The sequence below is a fragment of the Purpureocillium lilacinum genome (assembly GCF_023168085.1).
Source record: "Purpureocillium lilacinum CBS 284.36 DNA, scaffold_1, whole genome shotgun sequence".
Taxonomy (NCBI): Eukaryota; Fungi; Ascomycota; class Sordariomycetes; order Hypocreales; family Ophiocordycipitaceae; genus Purpureocillium; species Purpureocillium lilacinum.
The window spans coordinates 5617937-5635977 of record NW_027072111.1 but is presented as its reverse complement, the minus strand read 5'-3'; the positions used below and the strand labels follow the sequence as shown (position 1 = coordinate 5635977).

The 18041-nt window shown below is 56.4% G+C and overlaps 7 protein-coding genes across 7 annotated transcripts; 4 read left to right on the top strand and 3 right to left on the bottom strand.

The window, feature by feature from the left end:
- Positions 1–1541: 1541 nt before the first annotated feature.
- PLICBS_001331 (uncharacterized protein) lies at positions 1542–4139 on the top strand (the record flags this gene model as incomplete). Its single annotated transcript, XM_018317608.2, has 10 exons — positions 1542–1686; positions 1767–1818; positions 1873–1923; positions 1982–2167; positions 2227–2356; positions 2412–2502; positions 2558–2745; positions 2800–3049; positions 3108–3178; positions 3249–4139. 10 exons carry the CDS (start codon positions 1542–1544, stop codon positions 4137–4139), a joined length of 2055 nt encoding a protein of 684 aa, XP_018183133.2.
- A 1286-nt stretch (positions 4140–5425) lies between these two features.
- On the top strand, positions 5426–7773 carry PLICBS_001330 (uncharacterized protein; the record flags this gene model as incomplete). The annotated part of the gene is made up of 5 exons (XM_065599801.1): positions 5426–5487; positions 5556–5582; positions 5644–5762; positions 6320–6664; positions 6725–7773. The coding sequence occupies 5 exons, from the start codon at positions 5426–5428 to the stop codon at positions 7771–7773; spliced, it is 1602 nt and encodes a 533-aa protein (XP_065455873.1).
- Positions 7774–8143: 370 nt separating this feature from the next.
- On the bottom strand, positions 8144–9020 carry PLICBS_001329 (uncharacterized protein; the record flags this gene model as incomplete). Its single annotated transcript, XM_018317610.2, has 2 exons — positions 8144–8838; positions 8936–9020. 2 exons carry the CDS (start codon positions 9018–9020, stop codon positions 8144–8146), a joined length of 780 nt encoding a protein of 259 aa, XP_018183135.2.
- Positions 9021–9683: 663 nt separating this feature from the next.
- PLICBS_001328 (uncharacterized protein) lies at positions 9684–10529 on the top strand (the record flags this gene model as incomplete). Its single annotated transcript, XM_018317611.2, has 2 exons — positions 9684–9762; positions 9817–10529. The coding sequence occupies 2 exons, from the start codon at positions 9684–9686 to the stop codon at positions 10527–10529; spliced, it is 792 nt and encodes a 263-aa protein (XP_018183136.2).
- Positions 10530–10731: 202 nt separating this feature from the next.
- On the bottom strand, positions 10732–13202 carry PLICBS_001327 (anaphase promoting complex subunit 5; the record flags this gene model as incomplete). Its single annotated transcript, XM_018317612.2, has 3 exons — positions 10732–12238; positions 12293–12386; positions 12443–13202. The coding sequence occupies 3 exons, from the start codon at positions 13200–13202 to the stop codon at positions 10732–10734; spliced, it is 2361 nt and encodes a 786-aa protein (XP_018183137.2).
- A 1282-nt stretch (positions 13203–14484) lies between these two features.
- On the bottom strand, positions 14485–15208 carry PLICBS_001326 (cytochrome c oxidase subunit 6A, mitochondrial; the record flags this gene model as incomplete). Its single annotated transcript, XM_018317613.1, has 5 exons — positions 14485–14530; positions 14636–14643; positions 14711–14870; positions 14987–15011; positions 15061–15208. The coding sequence occupies 5 exons, from the start codon at positions 15206–15208 to the stop codon at positions 14485–14487; spliced, it is 387 nt and encodes a 128-aa protein (XP_018183138.1).
- Positions 15209–16278: 1070 nt separating this feature from the next.
- On the top strand, positions 16279–17342 carry PLICBS_001325 (class II abasic (AP) endonuclease; the record flags this gene model as incomplete). Its single annotated transcript, XM_065599800.1, has 2 exons — positions 16279–17181; positions 17289–17342. 2 exons carry the CDS (start codon positions 16279–16281, stop codon positions 17340–17342), a joined length of 957 nt encoding a protein of 318 aa, XP_065455872.1.
- Between the last annotated feature and the right edge of the window lie 699 nt (positions 17343–18041).

Here is an 18041-nt window from a genome sequence, read left to right as displayed (position 1 = left end):
CGATTTGGAGCGCGAAACAGAGTCTGTGGCGAGATTTCTTGCACTTCTTCATCTCAGGGAGAACGCTCAAGTAGGTTTGGACCGAACTGAACCACAAGCACAAGAATCGCATCTGCCACGAGATTTGGGACCTCGTTGCCCAAATCCGGACCGTGCCACGACCCCCAAGCCCACCAGAAGATATTTACGCCACTGCCGATGCCTGTCCTTCGCGCGACCCTCCTCTTGGTGGTAATGCAGATCTATCACCACTGGCAATGGATGATTGTGCATTGCGACGTCGAATCGTTTCGAGATATTTCGTATTTGGCGGTGATTCGTACCGTGACGACTTCGACCTCTTCGATATCCTCCTACAGTTCAGAGTCTCAGTCTTCGCACACGGGGACCACTGCCCCTGGAATGTAATGATGGATGAGCAATACCAAATCACCGCCGTTCTCGATTGGGAATCTTCTGGCTGGTCTCCGGACTGGTGGAAATATTACCAGATGATGAACGTCTGTACTCCAGAGGAGCGCGAGTGGGAAAACATGAAGTGGATGGACAGGACCAAGCCCCAGCCATGGGATATCAGCGGCATCGGGAAGGCATCGCGAATCTTGTTCTGAGCGAGGACGGCGCACGCGGCTGTCTGTGGCTAGGACGAATCCCTTCTGCCAGGGGCAATACTGCACACAGTTGCACGTCCCAGCGCGCGTGCACGCACGATATCAAACAAACCCGAGTAGCGCTACCATGAACAGGCTCCTGGAGAATCGAGGAGCGAGGAATGCAGGGATCGACTACTGTGTACCTTGCGCTGCAATAAGCTTCCAGGTTCTCTAGAGCACTAGGTACTTCGTAGCAAGGCAACCAGTCAGTGCGTGCCTACCTGTAAGGCAATTAGCTCCATGCGAGTGCCTGCCCGCGTGAGGCGAATGGGCCGTCGGGGAGCCAGAAGGGGGGGCGGGCCTTCGAGGAACGCCAGGCGCCGAAAGAGGAAGGGGCGCACGCCAGCTGCCGCGCAGGTGGCGGAGACTGCGCGCACCTGCCCGTTCCACAACACGCGCCGCCCACCACCCACCACCCACCACCACTTCTGCTTTCTGCACCCTCTCTCCCTCAACCGTTCTTTCCCTACAACAACACCACCAAGATCATCAACCTCCTCGCGGTGCTATAGGACCACTATTCATTCCTTCGGGTTTGGAGCATCAACCTTGACCACTCGCGCTCCCCAGCTGGGAAGTCCCAGTTCCTCCACCTCTCCTCCCAGCACTCTCCCACCTCACACATCCCCCCGTCGCGTGACCTTCGCGACTTTGTGTCCTTCGTTTGCAGAGCGAACAAGCTTCACAAAAGCAAGTCCCGGAGCATTTACGCTTCCATCACTCTCGTGCCCTCTCAGCCACGTTCCTGACACCTTGTGTCACTACGAAAGCTTGTTGTCATCGTGCGCCTGTCTTCAAGGACGACTCGCACACACCCGAATCAAGAAACCCGACCTCAAAAAAGGCCATAGGTATTGACAACAGCCCTTGAGCGCTCGAGGTTCAAAAATGTCCCCCACTACCCCAAAGTCGGGGAAGAAGCCATCGCCTGGCGACACCCTCGCCCTTCACTCCGTCAGAAAGACGGCCTCTTGTGAGCCCCTCGGAAAGGATGCTGCTGCTTCTTCCGACGAAGACAGCAACCGCGGAGGTGGTAAGTCCTTCTCATCCGTCGTCCGCAACATTATTGCGGAGCACGCTCTATTCAAGGTTGCTGAGGCTAACGTGGCATAGGAGCCCGATTTGAGACTGCAAGCGACATCCTCTCGCCGTTCCCCAATAGCCGGTAAGCTCTTTCCTCACCTCTTTCTCCCAGGGAACAACAGCTGACGCGAGATAGACTGCAGGCAATGAAGCTCGCCTCGGACGGTGGAACCCCTCGATCCAACCGGTATGACCCCCGAACCGTCATCGTGCAAACTACTTTTTGGCTGACTTTCATGTACTAGGTCTTCCACCTTCATGGCATTCGGATCTGCCGACGATGGTGACGTATTTACCGACGGCTCCAATGAGGATACTTGTGCTGACCCTCGTGGTAATGACGCCACGAACCTCACGGTGTACAGCGATGGTAGAAACAAGGTTGATCCCCAGACGATGTACGCCGGCTCGGCATGCATGTTTGTTGCAAAGTGAGTCCGGCACTAGACCCGCGCAAATATTCTGACAAGCGCTGACTCTGTGTTATTAGCCTGCCGCAGCATTTCTCCGACAACGAACTCGAGGAAGAAGTCACTCGGGTCTTCGGCCGTTTCGGAACGGTATTCGTCAAGATCAAGCGCGACGGCAGACACATGCCGTTTGCGTTTTGCCAGTACAGGGTACGTCTAGGCAGACAGAAGATTTCAGTGTCCTGGTATGCTAATGGATGCTCAGTTCGACGACGAGGCTCAGCGAGCGATGAGAGAAGGCAAGGGAGCGATGATTCTTGGTCGACCTTGCCGCACAGAGATGGCGCGCGCCCAGTGTAAGCTTGCAAATTCGCTCCCGTTCCTGTGATTTTGGCTGACACGTCCCACCAGCGTCATTCATTGTTTACAAGCACTCCGGCCAGCGCACTCGCCACAGCGAGGCAGCCGACCTCCTCGGTCGTTTGGGAGAAATTTCCAAGACCGACTTCCTTGAAGAGGGTCTTCGGGTGGCGGCTGGGCTTCCCCAGGCCGTCATTGTTACGTACAAAATGTACGATGCAAAGCGCGATCCTCCACGAGTAAGTTCAGTGTCCCCAATTCCGGCCCACGATGGGACTAACACTCGAGTGCAGGTTTTTGCCACTGATCCTACTTTCTGTGTCAAGGTCTTTGACGCGAAGACGCTGGCCCACAACGGAACTGCGTCTGCATTCCGCCCACGTGAAAGAGGCTTCCTGCAGCAATACGACAAGGATCGCCGGTCTGTCTATATGGGAAACCTGCCGCCTACTATAACCAAGGACGTTTTGCAGTCTCTAGCGAGCTCCTGCGGCAGAGTGCTGGAAGTCCAGCTTCATTGCAAGGACGTGCCAGGTATGAATGGTATGTTTTCCCCAACGAGCAGCATTTCGAGGACGGCTAACACTGATACGCATTATAGGCCAGAAGACTTGTTTCGCGTTCGTGGAGTTCGCTCGTCCTGACGCTCCAGATGAGCTCATTGAGGCCATGGTAAGTCGACCTGAAGTGCCACGATATGGTGTGCTTCCTCTACGTTCATCAGCTGACGTCGTGATTTTAGAACAAAACGTTCATTGATGACTACTGCATCCGAGTCGAGCGAAAGGAGTCTCGGATCATTGACACACCCCGCCGAGCCGCACCTGCGGGCGGTCCGTCCCGCCACGCCCAAACCCTGACCCGTCGCCCTCGAGTCGGTTCGTTTGAGCTCGAGAAGCCGTCTGACCACCACACGGTCACCACGACGGGGGTCCGGGGACCGCCCGGCCGACGCACTCAGTATGCCTCCAACTCCTTCACGCCTGGACGTACGCGCCAGCCTCGTCCGTCCATACTCGGCGACTCCTCGTCCTCTGGACGTGGTTTGTTCGACGCCCCAGTGGGACATCGCGCGATTTCTGACTTGAACAGCGATCTTCAGGGCGCCGGATCTCACACCTCCCAACTCTCGGCCAAAAAGTCTGTGGACTTTGACCTCAGCCACCGCGTTGTGTCTAACAGCTCCGTCGAGTCCGACAACAGTGTCGCAGAGGCCAGATCGCCTACGAAGACAGGCACCCAAAACAATGCGGCCGCCACGCCGTCCTCGTCGCACCCTGGAACGCTGGCAGCAGCGCCATCGACCGAGATGATGAGCCCTTACTCCATGGTGCCTTGGGTGCCTTATCCTCCTCAGTGGGCGTACCCGTACATGGCTGCTCCTTTGAGCCCTCAGGCCAGCCCACCAGGCATGTACCCTGGCTACATGCCTCAGGCTATGTACCCGGGCTTCGACATGTTTAACCCCGTGATGTTCTCGCCTGGCCCAATGATGCCAACCTTCCCTGGACTCCCCGGCTCGACTGGTGCCCCCAACAACCACTCCAACAACTCGCACCAGGCTGACGAATCTAACTCCGCAGCTGACGGAAACAATTCAGAGTCGAAGAACCCCGAACGTCCTGCGCAGTAATCTGGCGCAGGTGTCAACCCGGATTCGAATTTCAGAGCCATCAACACTTCTCCTTTTCTCTTCATTGTCTTTTTCACCTTTCCTTTGGCAAAACAAAAAAAATGTTCTAATATGCAACAGATCCTAACGATCGCCTGCATCTTCGTGTCGATCCTGACCTGCCTTTATCGCCTGCAGGCAAGGCTATTGCGCTGATGCGACAATCGATGTTGCCTCTACAAGAGGCCCCGGGCGTTCTTTTCTCATTTCTGTTTGGCATGTGTACAATTGGCGGAGATCAACGGATTTTCACCTTGTGTGGAACGATGCGGTCCATCGCAGACGAATTCTGGCAGACGGGACGCAGGTTTCTGCCTCTCAACGTTGCGACTGCTAACTCACAGGACCTTTCTCCTTGGTCACAGTGGTCTTGGAACGTGGCATATCTGGTGGCGTTTGGGCGGGATGATTTCGGGCGACGGGAATGGATACGGGAAGTTTGTCCGACGTTGGCGGTCTTGTATCAAGGGCATCTCTGGGTATCCCTCACAGCTGCACTTGATTGTCGTCTGTCTGTTTGCCAGCAGATCGTACCAGGACGATGCTTTTCTCGGATCAGAATCTCGGACGACTGTCCTCCGGAAGGGAGGCTGATATTGCACGGGCGCCATTGGGTCCGGCTCAGACGACGAATTGGGATCGTGGCTCTGGAGAGTTCGAGGCTTCTTGCCAGTCATGCTCTTGCAGAGCCACACATCTTGGAGGGACTTGTCAAATACTACTGTACTAATAATCGTGAACCATGAACAAGCAGCATTTCCCAACGTGCCGCCTTGACGACGAAATACTGGCTCCGTGGTGCTGGATTGAGGATGACGGCCCTCCATGTTGGCATTGGGCAGGTCACAGAAGCAAATGCCTTGGCTGAAGTGCAGAGATTGTCGCGGCATCCGTGCAGACTGGGTAAGCGTCCAAATGCGGCGCGGTTCTTGCGTGACGCTGGAGTCTGCAGTGATTCGGTCCGCTAGTGTGGTGCGACTGTTCGTCGGGGTGGCGGCGATTGAGGGAGAGGCATTAACCTTTCTGGGTCGCCCGCTGGGGCGACACCCGATAGTGTAAATTTTTACCAAATCATGCCACCAACTTGGGAGGCTCAGGTTTTCTCATAAATATCATCAAAGAATCCAGGCTCGCCTCGTCGCTGCCAGTCTCCTTCGCCAAGCGTCACGTCGTCGACGGGTTTTTATGCGTCTGGCATTGACTTCATCGCCTCCGCACTTGCGTCACTCACGCCCGTTACACACACCATGGGTCAACCATCGTTTGCGGCGTCCAACGCCATCATTTACCTCACATATGGCGCCTTTCTGTGTGTTCCTCCTCCGGCCAAGGTTTGCCAAGATCATCGTGGGCGCATTACTGATGGCTTCGCCGCAGGGTTCTGGGCACTGCCATTGCTTGGAGGTTGAGGAACCAGAGCAAGAAGGATTTCTTGTCCGGCAACGGAACGCAAACTGGTCAGCAGGATCCATCAACCCGCGACGGCTCCTCTGGAGCGCCTAGATCCGGACACCCCGCACACTGGACGTGGTGAGCTGACCGGCCCAACAGCATTTCCCCTGGCCCTCAACTTCATTGCGTCGGGTGAGTGATTGATGCAACTGGTGTGCTGCGACTGCAAGCACCATGACTCCGGAGCGGTAGCCTTCCCAATTCGTGGATGGCACAGGACAAACGGACGGCATGACCGGCAAAAGCATATGACTCGACGGCAATGAGTAGGTTCGTACCCAAGATCTTTGCTCTCCTCTCTCGAGCGATGCGCTGGCTCCCCGCACCGCTCCCCGCGGCTCAGCGTCTCCAACGGTCTCTGCGACTGGCCAAGCCTGGCAACGGCCAATCCTAAGTATTCCGGAGTGATGAACCTGCGCTAAGTGGATGAGAAGTCGGGGAGCTTGCTCATCATGACAGAGAGGAGAATGCGGCTCACTACGGGCGCGGAGTTCTCGCAGCGTCTGGCATCCAACTCAATGGGGAACCTCGTTCCGCAAGTGAGAGATGCCTGGCCTACGAGAACGAAGCTGAGATTGCACCGTAATTACTCGATCAAGTTAATGCTTGCGTGGGAAACGTGCTGCCGCTCCAAATTCCAAACCCCCTGCCCCCTTCCCCTTCCCCGTTCCGTACTAACGAACTTGAAGCACTCGGATCCGGCATTCTGTTCACCTATCCTGAGATCGCAACCATCGCTGGTGTCCAGGGCGTCCTTACCTACGCGCTCGCGTCGGCCCTCCCATTCTTGCTCTTTGGCGCTTTGGGCCCTATCATTCGGCGCAAATGTCCCCATGGCTTCGTCCTGACGGAGTGGACGCGGCAGCGATATGGCACCGTCACCATGTTGTACCTGAGCTTTATGACGCTGGTCACTCTGTTTCTTTACATGATCGCCGAATTGTCGTCCCTGGGTCAGGTCGTCAGCGCCTTGACCGGTATCGACCAGCTTCCGGTAATCATCGTCGAGTGCATTGTCACGACCATTTACACCTGTTAGTTGACTCCCGGCATCATATAAGTGGGCAGAACAAAGGCTAACGTGCGCTCTGCAGCACTCGGAGGTTTCAGGATTTCCTTCCTCACGGATGTCATCCAAGGCGGCATGGTCGTGGGGCTCATCGTCATCGCGTCCATCGCTGTCGGTGTAAAGACCGAGATCAAGTCTGAGCTGATTGATTCCTCGGGACTCACGGAAGCGTCGACGGTTGGTTGGTACCTTTTGTACATCTTGCCGGTCGCCGTGGGCACGAATGATCTCTTCCTCGCCAACTTCTGGCTTCGAACCTTCTCGGCAAAGACGGACAAGGATCTCTGGATCGGCGTCTCGGTGGCCACGATCGGGATATTGTGCATTCTTACGCTCGTTGGCTGCGCCGGCCTCATAGCCGTATGGTCCGGGACCTGGCCCGGCGACCCAGCGCAGAGCGGCTCTTTGGCGTTCTTTGCCCTCCTGGAGACGCTTCCCAACTGGGTAGTCGGCATCGTCCTCGTCATGGTCGTGAGCCTGAGCACTGCGGCTTTTGACAGCACCCAGTCCGCCATGGTCTCCGCGGCGTCCAATGACCTGTTCCGCAACCGCCTCAACATCTGGTACATCCGCCTCATGGTGGTTCTGACCATGATCCCGGTCGTCGTCCTCGCCCTCAAAGCCACGTCCATTCTGCAGATCTACCTCATCAGCGACTTGCTCTCCGCCGCTACCATCCCCGTGCTGTGTATGGGACTCAGCGAGCGTCTGTACTGGTGGCGAGGCTTCGAGGTCGTCGTCGGTGGCCTGGGAGGAATCTTTACCGTGTTCCTCTTCGGCACCATCTACTACGGCAATGCTGATGAGGGAAGCAAGCTTCTTCTCCTCCAAAATGGTCTGTATGGCGACGATTGGAGCGCGTTTGGCGCCTTCGTGGCCGCACCCGTCGGCGGCTTCCTATGGGGTTTCGGCGCCCTGGCCCTGAGACTTGGCTTCCAGTACATCAAGGCAAAGGTTCGAAACGAGCCCTTCACCGCCCTGGATCGACCGATCGAGGCGGAAGATAGCATACACAGCGAGCAGGATGTCCAGCAGGAAGTTGTCATTACTTCCAAGGCCGGCAAGTTCTTCTAGGCGGTACGCGCTCCCGGCCACACATGCGCAGCAGACGCGGAGAGCAGCTGCTACGAGTTGTCGGATGCGATAGAAGACATAAACACGTTGAATACGGGGGATGGGTTGGGCATGGTGGATGTTGGCGGAAACAGCATCGTAGAAGTTGAGATTGGTGTTGGAGCAAGCAAGACGATAGAGGTTGAGATGGAGAAAATGATGCTCAGCCGAGGCGGCAGTGGACGCCAGCGGCGCCATGATATAATACAGTGGCGTCACCTCAAACGCTCTTTTATGGTACATGTTTTCTCATACACGTGCAGTCACGCCGATGCCCCCGAGTGCCTCCTGGTGCTCGCCTTGCATTCTCTGTGCTTTTGTCCTCGACGGCTTATTTCGTTGCGGTCTCGTCCCACCCTGCCCGCTTTGCCTGCTCCCGGTCAATGACAGCCTTTTCTTCTAGGTAGCTGGCCAGAGTCGTAGCCGACGTCGTGCCCCATATCCGCCACGGCCCGGTTTCGAAAGTCTTTTGGTTGGCCTGTCGCGACAGGACAACGTACTCGATCTTGTCCTGGAGCTTCACACTCCCCGGCACCGTCTCGCCGGTGGCGATGTTCTGTTTGGATGCCTGCTGTGTCGAGTTGATGGCGACGACGGCCTGCTCAGTCACCAAGACCTTGTCGAACGGGTTGACCTGGTGGATCTGGTGCGACAGGAGGCGAGGGAAAAAGAGGGGGTTGTTGTACTTGACGAGCTCGAAGCGGACCCGCTCTTTGGGATCTCTCCGGTCGATGGCGGCGACCAGCTTCTTCGCAAACTCGTTCAGGCATATCCTCTGTAGTGTTGCCTTGTCTCCCGCGGCAAAGGCCTCCAGCATCTCTCGATACATGGCCTTGGCCGTCGGCGCAATCTTTCCGCGCCTGGCCTTCCACTTCGGCCGCGTTGTCCAATTCGGCATGGACTTGAGTTTGAAGTTGAGAACCGAGACGGCGCCGACGAGCCAGTGGCGCATGCGATTCCATTGGTATTGGGCGAATTCGGACGGGCTTCGCGGGTATCGTGACAGGGGCAAGGAGACGAAGGTGCCTGCAGCAAAACAAGTCAGACCAAGTCCTCTAGAATCACCAGAATTCTACCCCTGGGCTGAGAGTGCCAATGCGCCCTCGCCTAGATTGGCTCGTACCTGGAAAGAGAGGTCCGCCGCCGTCCTTGAAGTACTCGGCGTTCGCGACCTTTTGCATTTGCGACATGCTCTGCTCCTTGCTCATCTTGCTGGAGCTCACCCGCGACGCCCTATCCAGCTCTCGAATGATTCGATTCCGCGAAGGGCCCGAGGCATGGCGGCGAGTTGCGGGAACGGTCAGGAGGCTTGCGGCGCATCGCTGCCGAGGAAGCGAGGCGAGTGTGCGCCATGTCGGCGCAGCCACGGAGGTCGGCATCGCGGTCGGTCGGGAGGTCTGTGACTTCTCAACGGTGGTCAATAAAACAGGCCCGTTCCCTTCCGGTGAGGAATAACGGGGCGCTGACTAGGTCAGGCAAGAATTGAGCGACACTGGAACGCTTGTCCGGCCTTTTCGAACATCGTGATACGGCACCAAAAAAAGAGAGGGACCGGACCGCGTGATCTTCCGAGCCGCCACACAGGGTGCAGGCTGTGCGGGTCTGCTTCCGGGCTTTGCAGTCGCAGCTTTCGCACACGGCACCCCGTGTCAATTTTACACAGGTGTCAATCCAGCGCCCCAGATTCGCATCGCCGTCTGCTATGGCTTGCGCCTGCGCTCGCCCATATAGCCTGGGCGACTGAATCTCTACTTTCCCCAACGCAACGCCAATGCGCACAAGGCTCATGGTTTCCTGCCCTCGATGAGCCACCTGGCTCCAATTCCAACCTTGTCGCCGTCCGAGCAAATCGCTACGTCAGCTTCAGCAGCATGAAGGCCACCGGGCCGTTGCTCGCCAAGGGCTTCCTGGCGCGCAGTGTTGACGAGCTTAAGCGCCGCTCGAGCATAGGTACTTCCATGTCTCTGTGTGCTTGCGCATTGCCGACTGACCGTCGCTGTACAGCATGGAAACTCGAGGCAGTCAAAGGCCCGTCGGGGCCTCGGCCGCTCTACGACTTCCACACTCGGGCCGCAGTCAACGACTGTATAACCATGTCCGACAACCTCATCGGCGGATCGTCCGAAAGCAACCTTGACTTTGTCGATCGACGCGATACGAATACAGATACTTCCTCAAGCGTCCAAACGTCGTCCCCGGCCGGCTACGCGCGATTCCACGGCCGAATCTCCACGTCTCTCCCGCAAGGCCGGCCCAACATCCAGCGCAGCGGCTACGCGGCGTTTCGCACTCCCGACCAACCCCCGACGATTTTTGGCAAGGCCGTATGGGACATTGACCCCTACACCTACCTTGCCATGAGGATCAAGTCCGACGGGAGGGCATACTTTATAAACCTGCAGACGGAGGCGGTTGAGCCGACCGACCTGCATCAACATCGGCTGTTCGCGAAACGGCCCGGCCATTGGGAGACTGTCATGGTCAAATGGAATGATTTCGTGCGGACGAACCACGGGTTCGTTGTAGAACCACAGACGGAGCTCCTGAGGCAAAAGGTCAGGAGCGTTGGCATCGGCCTGACGGACCGAATCGAGGGTCCATTCGAGCTCTGCATAGCCCAAGTCTGGGCCACAAACCATGTCACGGAGGGCGCAACTGTCGTCACATCCGAGGAGAGTGGGTTGAAGAATCGCAAAGGGGAAAAGATTCACTGGTAATGGTATCGCCGGTGGCGTCTCGTCTCGCCAAGCCAGACGCCTGTCTATTTTTATGAAGTACATGGTAGCAAGAATCCGGAGCCACGCCGAGGAGATAGCTCGGTGATAATAACCGCGTCTCTGCTACCCATTGTGTACATAATACGCAAAGACCTGTTGCGATACAATGCAACCCAGCGTTAGGGGTGCTGTTGACACGCGCTCATGCGTCTTGTGTGCCCCATATCTCAGCGCTCTTCCGCAGCTCCACGTACGCGGCCGCAAAGTCCGCCGCCAAACCGACTTCCCCTTGAAGTTTCATGATCATGGCTTTCTTCGCCATCATTTCGCATTGTCGCTCGATGTCCTCCATGGCTGAATAATGATCAAATGCCTCTTGCACAGCGCCCGCCGCCCGGTTCATGTGCTCTGTTCGCTTGCTCGATTTGGGAGGCATGATGCCTGCAAGGCCCATGTTTGCGTCCGCGAGATACGAGTACAGCTGGCCCACCAGGCCTGGGGACTCGCATTCGAAGGCTCGTGGCAGCGTAGCGGTGAGAAGTTGGGCAGCCGCCTCAAATGCGCCGAGGGATACGAGAATGTTTGACAGGGCGCCAACTGCTTGCCAAAGGCATGGGACGAGCCTCCCACGCCAGGCCAGGTTAGCGGCTCGGACGGCCGTGGACATGGCTCTCTGTGGTCTGCCACACTTGTCCAGAAGTGCCACCTTGAGCAGGAGGAGCTTGACGCGGAGAGCAATGTCCTTGCTCTCATCGCACAGCTGAGACATGAGCTTGTCCACGGACGCGAACGCTGCCTGAATGTCCCCGCGTCGCGTCAGGTACTCAATGTGCAGCCCCTCAATCATGAACGCCATGTCAGGCTCTAGGTCGTCGGGTTTAGACTGGAGAAGCTGCGCCATCAGGCGCTCTGCACCGTCCAGGTTATTGTGGTGCAAGTCTCGCTTTAGCTTGATGATTCCTCGATATTTGTGCCAGTATTGGCTCGGTTTCCAGGATCGAAGAGAGTTCTCATCCAGGTTTTCGAGTACCTGGAGTGCCTCGGCATATTTGCCTCGGTCGGCCAAGGTCACTGCCATGCGACAAGTGTGCTTCAGCTCGTCATCGAATACCGAGTGTCGCGCGTGACAGCGAAGAAATATGTCGGCGACGAGGCTGGACAAAGTTGTTACACCCAGCCGATTCCATAGAGCCGCTTGCAGCGCAAGATGAGACCCAAACATGGTCTTCATGTTCCTCTCCACGATCAGTTGCGAACTGCGAGCCATGTGCTCCAGCGACGTCGCTACAGATTCGCCGTTGATGAGGGCAACCTTTGCCTCGCTCAGGAGGACGGAGCTCCAGAGCGTCCACATGCCGGACTCCCTAGCCTTCACTCGCAGAAATGCCAGTGTCTCCTTTCCCGTGCCTAGCATGCTGTTGCGCTCGAGGTCATGAACCAGGTCAGGATGAGCACGGCCGAAGTGAAACAGCCAGTTGAGAGCAAAGTTCAGGCAGGTCATGTCTCGGTTCTCCCGAGCTGTCGATACCGTTTCAAGCATTGCTGAGACGGCATCCTTGTGACAGCCAAAATCCGCTTGCAACACGGCGAGGTTCATGAGCGCGTATTGGTAGAAGAGCCGGTCACGGTACTGCATTGTATAGTCGAAGTAACGGTGAAGGGAATCGAAGGCAGTGGGATAGTCGCCGGCACGCCACGCATCGAGGAAGCTGCAGTGTGGTTAGAAGCGCAGAGATCGAGTACAGCGAGGGGGGTCGCCTCACCTCAGGTAGTGCGTCAAGCTCGGTACCAAGAAGCTGTCGTGAAGCAAGTCCTGGAATTGCCGGTGAATTTCCACAGGGATTCTGTTGCCGTATTCTGTACACCTGCGGTCAGAGGCATGTCCAGTCTTGAAGCGTGTGTTTGCCACTCACTCTGCATCTGATCAATCTGGAACTCCAGCAGAAGTTCAACGTCATCAGTGCTGACAGCAACCGTCCCATTGAGATCCCCAGTAAGCATGTCTCCATACGCGACTGCCGCCAAGTCGCCAACACTTCGGGCGTCCCATTCTTCGTTCTCCCCGCGTCGCAGCACCTCGTCGAAGCTCAGACGACCGAATCCGGGCTGTTTCCTTCGCAGATAGGTAGCTGTTGGCTGCCGGTATCTCACAAAGTCTCTCCAGAGCTCCGTGCAATCATGGAATCTAAGCCGCTGGAACTCAAGCCGTGCGCGGCGGATGAACGCGCCATATGGCGAGTTGCGGGTCAGTTTGATGTGATCGTCTTCACCTTGCGACTCGCCTCCGTCTAGTCTCCGACGTTCGTCTTTGGATCTTGCCAACATCGCTCCTATTCTCTCAAAAAAGGAATGGAGCGCGTCCAAGGAATTGATCTCCCAAAGCCGGGCCAGGAACTGATCCCACAGCTTTCGTCCCGGCAAGCCCATCAGGAAAGGATAGCTTCCCAGCAGCCTCTCAAAGTCTTTCATGGCAATCACCAGCCTCACGGTGCTCTCCGCCTTGTTCCACCGTGTCGTTTGGGTTGATTGTGGCTTCAAGTAGCCATGGTCCACAATATGAGACGTGATGAAGGACAAAACAGGCATTATCGCCTCGCTGGGAATTGCCTCCTCGGTGTAAAGCTCCAGAAGAGCCAAGAGCCCGATTTTGGCAGGCGTTAGATATCGCGCCATGGCGTCGATCCGACAGTGAATGCGATGTAAGGCCACGACACGCCGCTGAGCGGGGCGCAATCGGGTTGAATCCTGTCGTAGTGGCCCTTATGCGTGTCCCATGGCGCGGCGCTGTTCAGCAAAGCGTTCGCAAGCACCTGCATCAAGACTGCCAACCTCCTTGTGCCGAGGACATGAGGCTCGCACCTCCCTCCGCACTGCTGTTGACGCGTCTGGTGTTGATAAGTGTGTTCGGGAGATCTTCGGTGAGGAACCACCAAAGATGGCTTTAGGCACTGCGGGAGCTTGTCAGTTGACCCAGCCATTTGGGGACCACCAATTTTCCCGCGGGCAGTGCTGTTCGCACCGGTAGAAATGTCTAGTCGCACAGACGACCCATAGCTACTTCCTACCGAATGCCGCATCGCCTGGTCCACCACACACAATTAAGGTACGCCCAGCGCGGGAGCCTCTGCAAATTCATTGTTGGATGGAAAGAACAGAAGCAACAGCAGCAACAGGAGCAGGAGGAGAATTCGCGGCGAATAGCTGCAATATGCGGCGCGCCCGCTGTCGTCGCAACAACAAGATGGCTGGCGCGGCCCCAAACGCTGAAGCGACTAGACTTTTTTGACTGTGCGAACAGCATTAGTCATTCCACTGGACCACCACCCAGACCGGTAGCCGTGCAGGGAACTGTGCAACCGTATTGGCTGCATTTAAAAGCATCGCGGGCATCGCAGCCCAGCAGCGATCAAGGCCGCCACCAAGCTGCACAATTGGAACTATCGCGGCTGCCGGGCTGCTACAGCAACTAAGGCTATCGCAGCATTCCGCATTTGCCCTTTTCGGCGCCCTTAGCATCTAGCATGGTGGTCAAATAGAGGACGGGCAGTGCCCAGAAATGGCTGCTCTCTGAACAGCTGCTCTCTCACAGAGATGACGTTCAAGCCTCACGGCTTGGGCGGATTTTATGTCAAAAGTGCACGATCTGCGCGTATCTCAAGAACATTTCGAACGTGACCAGTTTGCCTCGCAGAACTACGCATCTGAGCTGATTCCGCGCGTTCGACGACCTTCATGTGACACGTCTTCCGATGCCCGTTACGTCAGGACGTTGCAAGTAGGTTTTGCCAGGCAGTTCTAGGTGGTTCATCATCGGCGAGACATCATAGAGAGCACAATGCCATCATCCTCAACACTATCGTCAATTGAACAAAGAGAAGTTGTACAAGGGGGTTACCCAGGAGATCGTCTATCACTGCCACTAGCAAATTGTAGTTTTGGCCTTTACAAATCCCTCTCACGCGACCTTGTCCTTGTTGTGGTAGTTGACCGACTCGTTCCAGCTGTGTCCATACATTAGCACGTCTAATCGAAGTCACATTACGAAAGCCGAGGGCCGGTAGGTGCGCGAGATGTGCGAGAGAGATGCAATGCGGACCGATACTTACAACAAGGTCTATTTCATCGTTAGCCACAATCCAATGCTGCCAAATCAAGGCCGCGGCACATCTGCGAAAGCTCACCTTGTCTCCATCGCCCCACTGATAGTTCTTGGTGCGAATGTTCTGGTATGGGTACTCGGTGCGCTCCTCCAGAGGAGGCATGTGGTTCCAGTGCTCCCAGTGAGCCTTCCAAAGGTACCAGGCGTTGGCACCAGAGAGAGCCAGGGCGGGGATGACGGCGCTTCGTAGCGGGTTAGCTTATCATCGTGAAAGCGATTCGGCGCTTTCGCGTCGGGCGGTTCGGGCGATTCGGGCGCGGGTCGTCTGAGGCACCAACGGAATATGCGGAAAACATACTAAATGGAGATCTTCTTCCACAGCTCTGCTTGATGTCAACATTGCTCTCCGTGGTCAATGGATTGGCGGCCTACCAGTGGTGCCCTTGGCGTGCTCCTTGATATGCTGGCGCTCCTTGATGAACTCGTTCTCGGCGGTGCTGGCAAAGCGTCGCTGAGCGGGGGCGCGCAACTGCGCAGCAAGCCGCGAGGCGGCGCGGGTGGCGGGTCGAGCAGCAAGCATGATGGTGGTCCTGTTCGTCCTTGAAGAATTGGCGGATGCAGGTTGTGAGGTCAATCAGCTCATTCCGGATGGAGCTCGGCTAGAGCCAATCGTCGGTGCCTCAATTGTCAGGCGCGAAGGAGATCAGCAACCCACGTGATTTCGTGGGGCAGGCGCGCAGCCGTCCTGCCTCGACCGTCGCGAGTTCCTAATGTGGAGACAGTGGTGACGTGCCTGAGCTCAACGTCATCTCCATCATCCCCGGCATGGACGCTAGGTTCTGTGTACAGACTCATGCGAAAGCGCAAGCCATGCAACCGACAGCGCGTTTCGAACTCGTCTGAATCGAGCACCACCCTCTCGGCAGCCGCGCCAGGGCTGCCGAGGCATTGCCGCCTTCCGACGCAACGAGGCTCAGTGGACTGGACTCTGGCGTCGTCCGCTCGTTGAAGCATGCGGGATAGCTTTGAAGGCAATTCAAGATGGGATTTCGAATAACATCATGGAATGGTCAGTTTACAGGTGGACTTGGCTGTGGATCCCTCTAGGGCTTGAGACTGACAGACTGTATAGTGAATGGCATAAGGTGGTCAAGGTGCTCTGTTTCTAAGTGATCATTGCCCGCTCATAAGCAGAACAGAAACCCTTTCGCATACCAACCATGGAGGGAGCAACGGACATTTCAGGTAGTACCAATTCCAAGGGGTGCCAACCGTAGCTGCTGCTGCTTACACTGCTCAACAGGCAATGTTCGACATTCTAGAGGCCGACATCGTCGTCATGCAGGAGGTGAAGATACAACGCAAAGACCTACAAGATGATATGGTTCTCGTCCCAGGTTGGGATGTTTACTTTAGTCTTCCGAGGCACAAGAAAGGTCGCACACTATCTTTGTGTGCCTGCGCAAGATGCTCAAGACAGTTCGGCTGACATGGTAGTCTTTAGGCTATTCAGGGGTAGCTATCTACACACGAAACGCGACCTGCGCCCCTGTGCGTGCTGAGGAAGGCGTCACAGGCGTTCTTACTCCACCACAGTCGTCAACGAAGTTCCGTGACCTTCCTTCAGATCAACAGATTGGTGGATACCCCATGCCCGGACAACTCTCGGGCAACGTCGACGAGCTGGAACTAGATTCTGAGGGGCGCTGCGTCATCCTCGAGTTTCCCGCTTTTGTCCTCCTGGGTGTATACAGTCCTGCCAACCGAAACGAATCTCGACACAACTTTCGGATCGCCTTCTTGGAGGCCCTCGATGTGCGAGTACGAAACATTATCGCATCAGGGAAACAGGTCATACTCACAGGCGACTTGAATGTCATCCGGTCCGAGATGGACTCCACGAACGTCGCGGAATGTCTTCGCAAGGAAGGCATGTCTCTGGAGGAGTGGAAAGAGGTGCCTTCGCGACGCATCTTCAACCACCTCATTTTTGATGGCAGTGTGTCTGGGCAAAGAGACGAGGGAAGAGAGACCCCAGTGCTCTGGGATTTGTGCCGGTGCTTCCATCCCGGTCGTCCGGGCATGAACACCTGTTGGGACACGAAGCGCAACACCCGGCCCGCCAACAACGGCAGCCGCATCGACTACATATTGTGCAGCGCCGGCGTGAAGCCCTGGTTCACACACGCCGATATACAGGAAGGCTTGATGGGGTCAGATCACTGCCCGGTCTTTGGGATGCTGGCCGATTCAGTCGAGATGGATGGGCGGCGTGTGTCCCTCACAGATGTGACGAACCCTCCCGGCATGTTCAGCGACGGAAAACGCTTGCGCGGATGGTCTCACAAGGACAGCCTTCCGCTCTCTGCCAGGCTCATACCAGAGTTTGACCGCCGCCAGAGCATCAGAGACATGTTCTCTAGGTCTGCGTCCAATACAGGACTGCAATCAGTGTCACAGAAAGCGGACAACGCTCCTTCTTCAAGCTCAAGTGCAACTCCCGTGAGGGACGAGGATGTTCCTGCAAAGGACGACTCCAACACCCCCAAAGATGTTCCTTCTACGACTGATCCGCTGCTACCTGGGCAGCGCAAGAGGTCTCCGGGGGAAAACACCACTACGAGATCCACAAAACGGCCCCGACAAGCTGACAGTTCGAGTTCCGCCGGCGCCAGAACTACACCCGGGCAAAGAACACTACAAGGCTTTTTTAAGCCACTGGGCCAGAGATACGAACCTGCAGCAGAGAAGCTCAGTCAAACGCCTCTGGATGGCGGGAACGCAACAGACGCCCCCGCCGCTTCAGTTGGCACCCCGGAACCGCCCGCACGAGTCATGCAAGACAGCGACAAGCCAGCTCAGAATCCGTCACAGCCTCCCCTCTCCCTAGAACGCTCTACTTCTCCCGCTGAAAACGTCTTTGATCCTATCGAGGCCAAAGAATCCTGGTCCAAGCTTCTTGGGAAGCGTGTCCCCCCGCGTTGTGAGCACGATGAGCCTTGTATCAGTCTAATCACCAAAAAGCCTGGTGTCAACTGCGGTATGTCCCCGGCAAGTCCTTCCGCTAGAGTACTTTCGCGTGATGGCGCGTATCTCTTCTGCTGTGGTGTCGATTCGCGCTGACCGTTTGCCAGGGCGGTCGTTTTATATCTGTCGTCGGCCACTTGGGCCCTCGGGTGAGAAGGAGCATGGGTCGGAATGGCGATGTGGGACGTTCATATGGAGCAGTGATTGGAGCAAGTCATTCACGTGATTCGTCGAGCCAGATCTCGTCCGCAGTACAGCTTACAAAAGAGTCGTTTACTGTATTATAATACCATCGTCGCCGTAACACACGAGCGCAATACAAGACGAATTTTATAGCGCGAAACGATCATCTCGACCTCTGGTTCCCAATCCACGATGCGAATAGC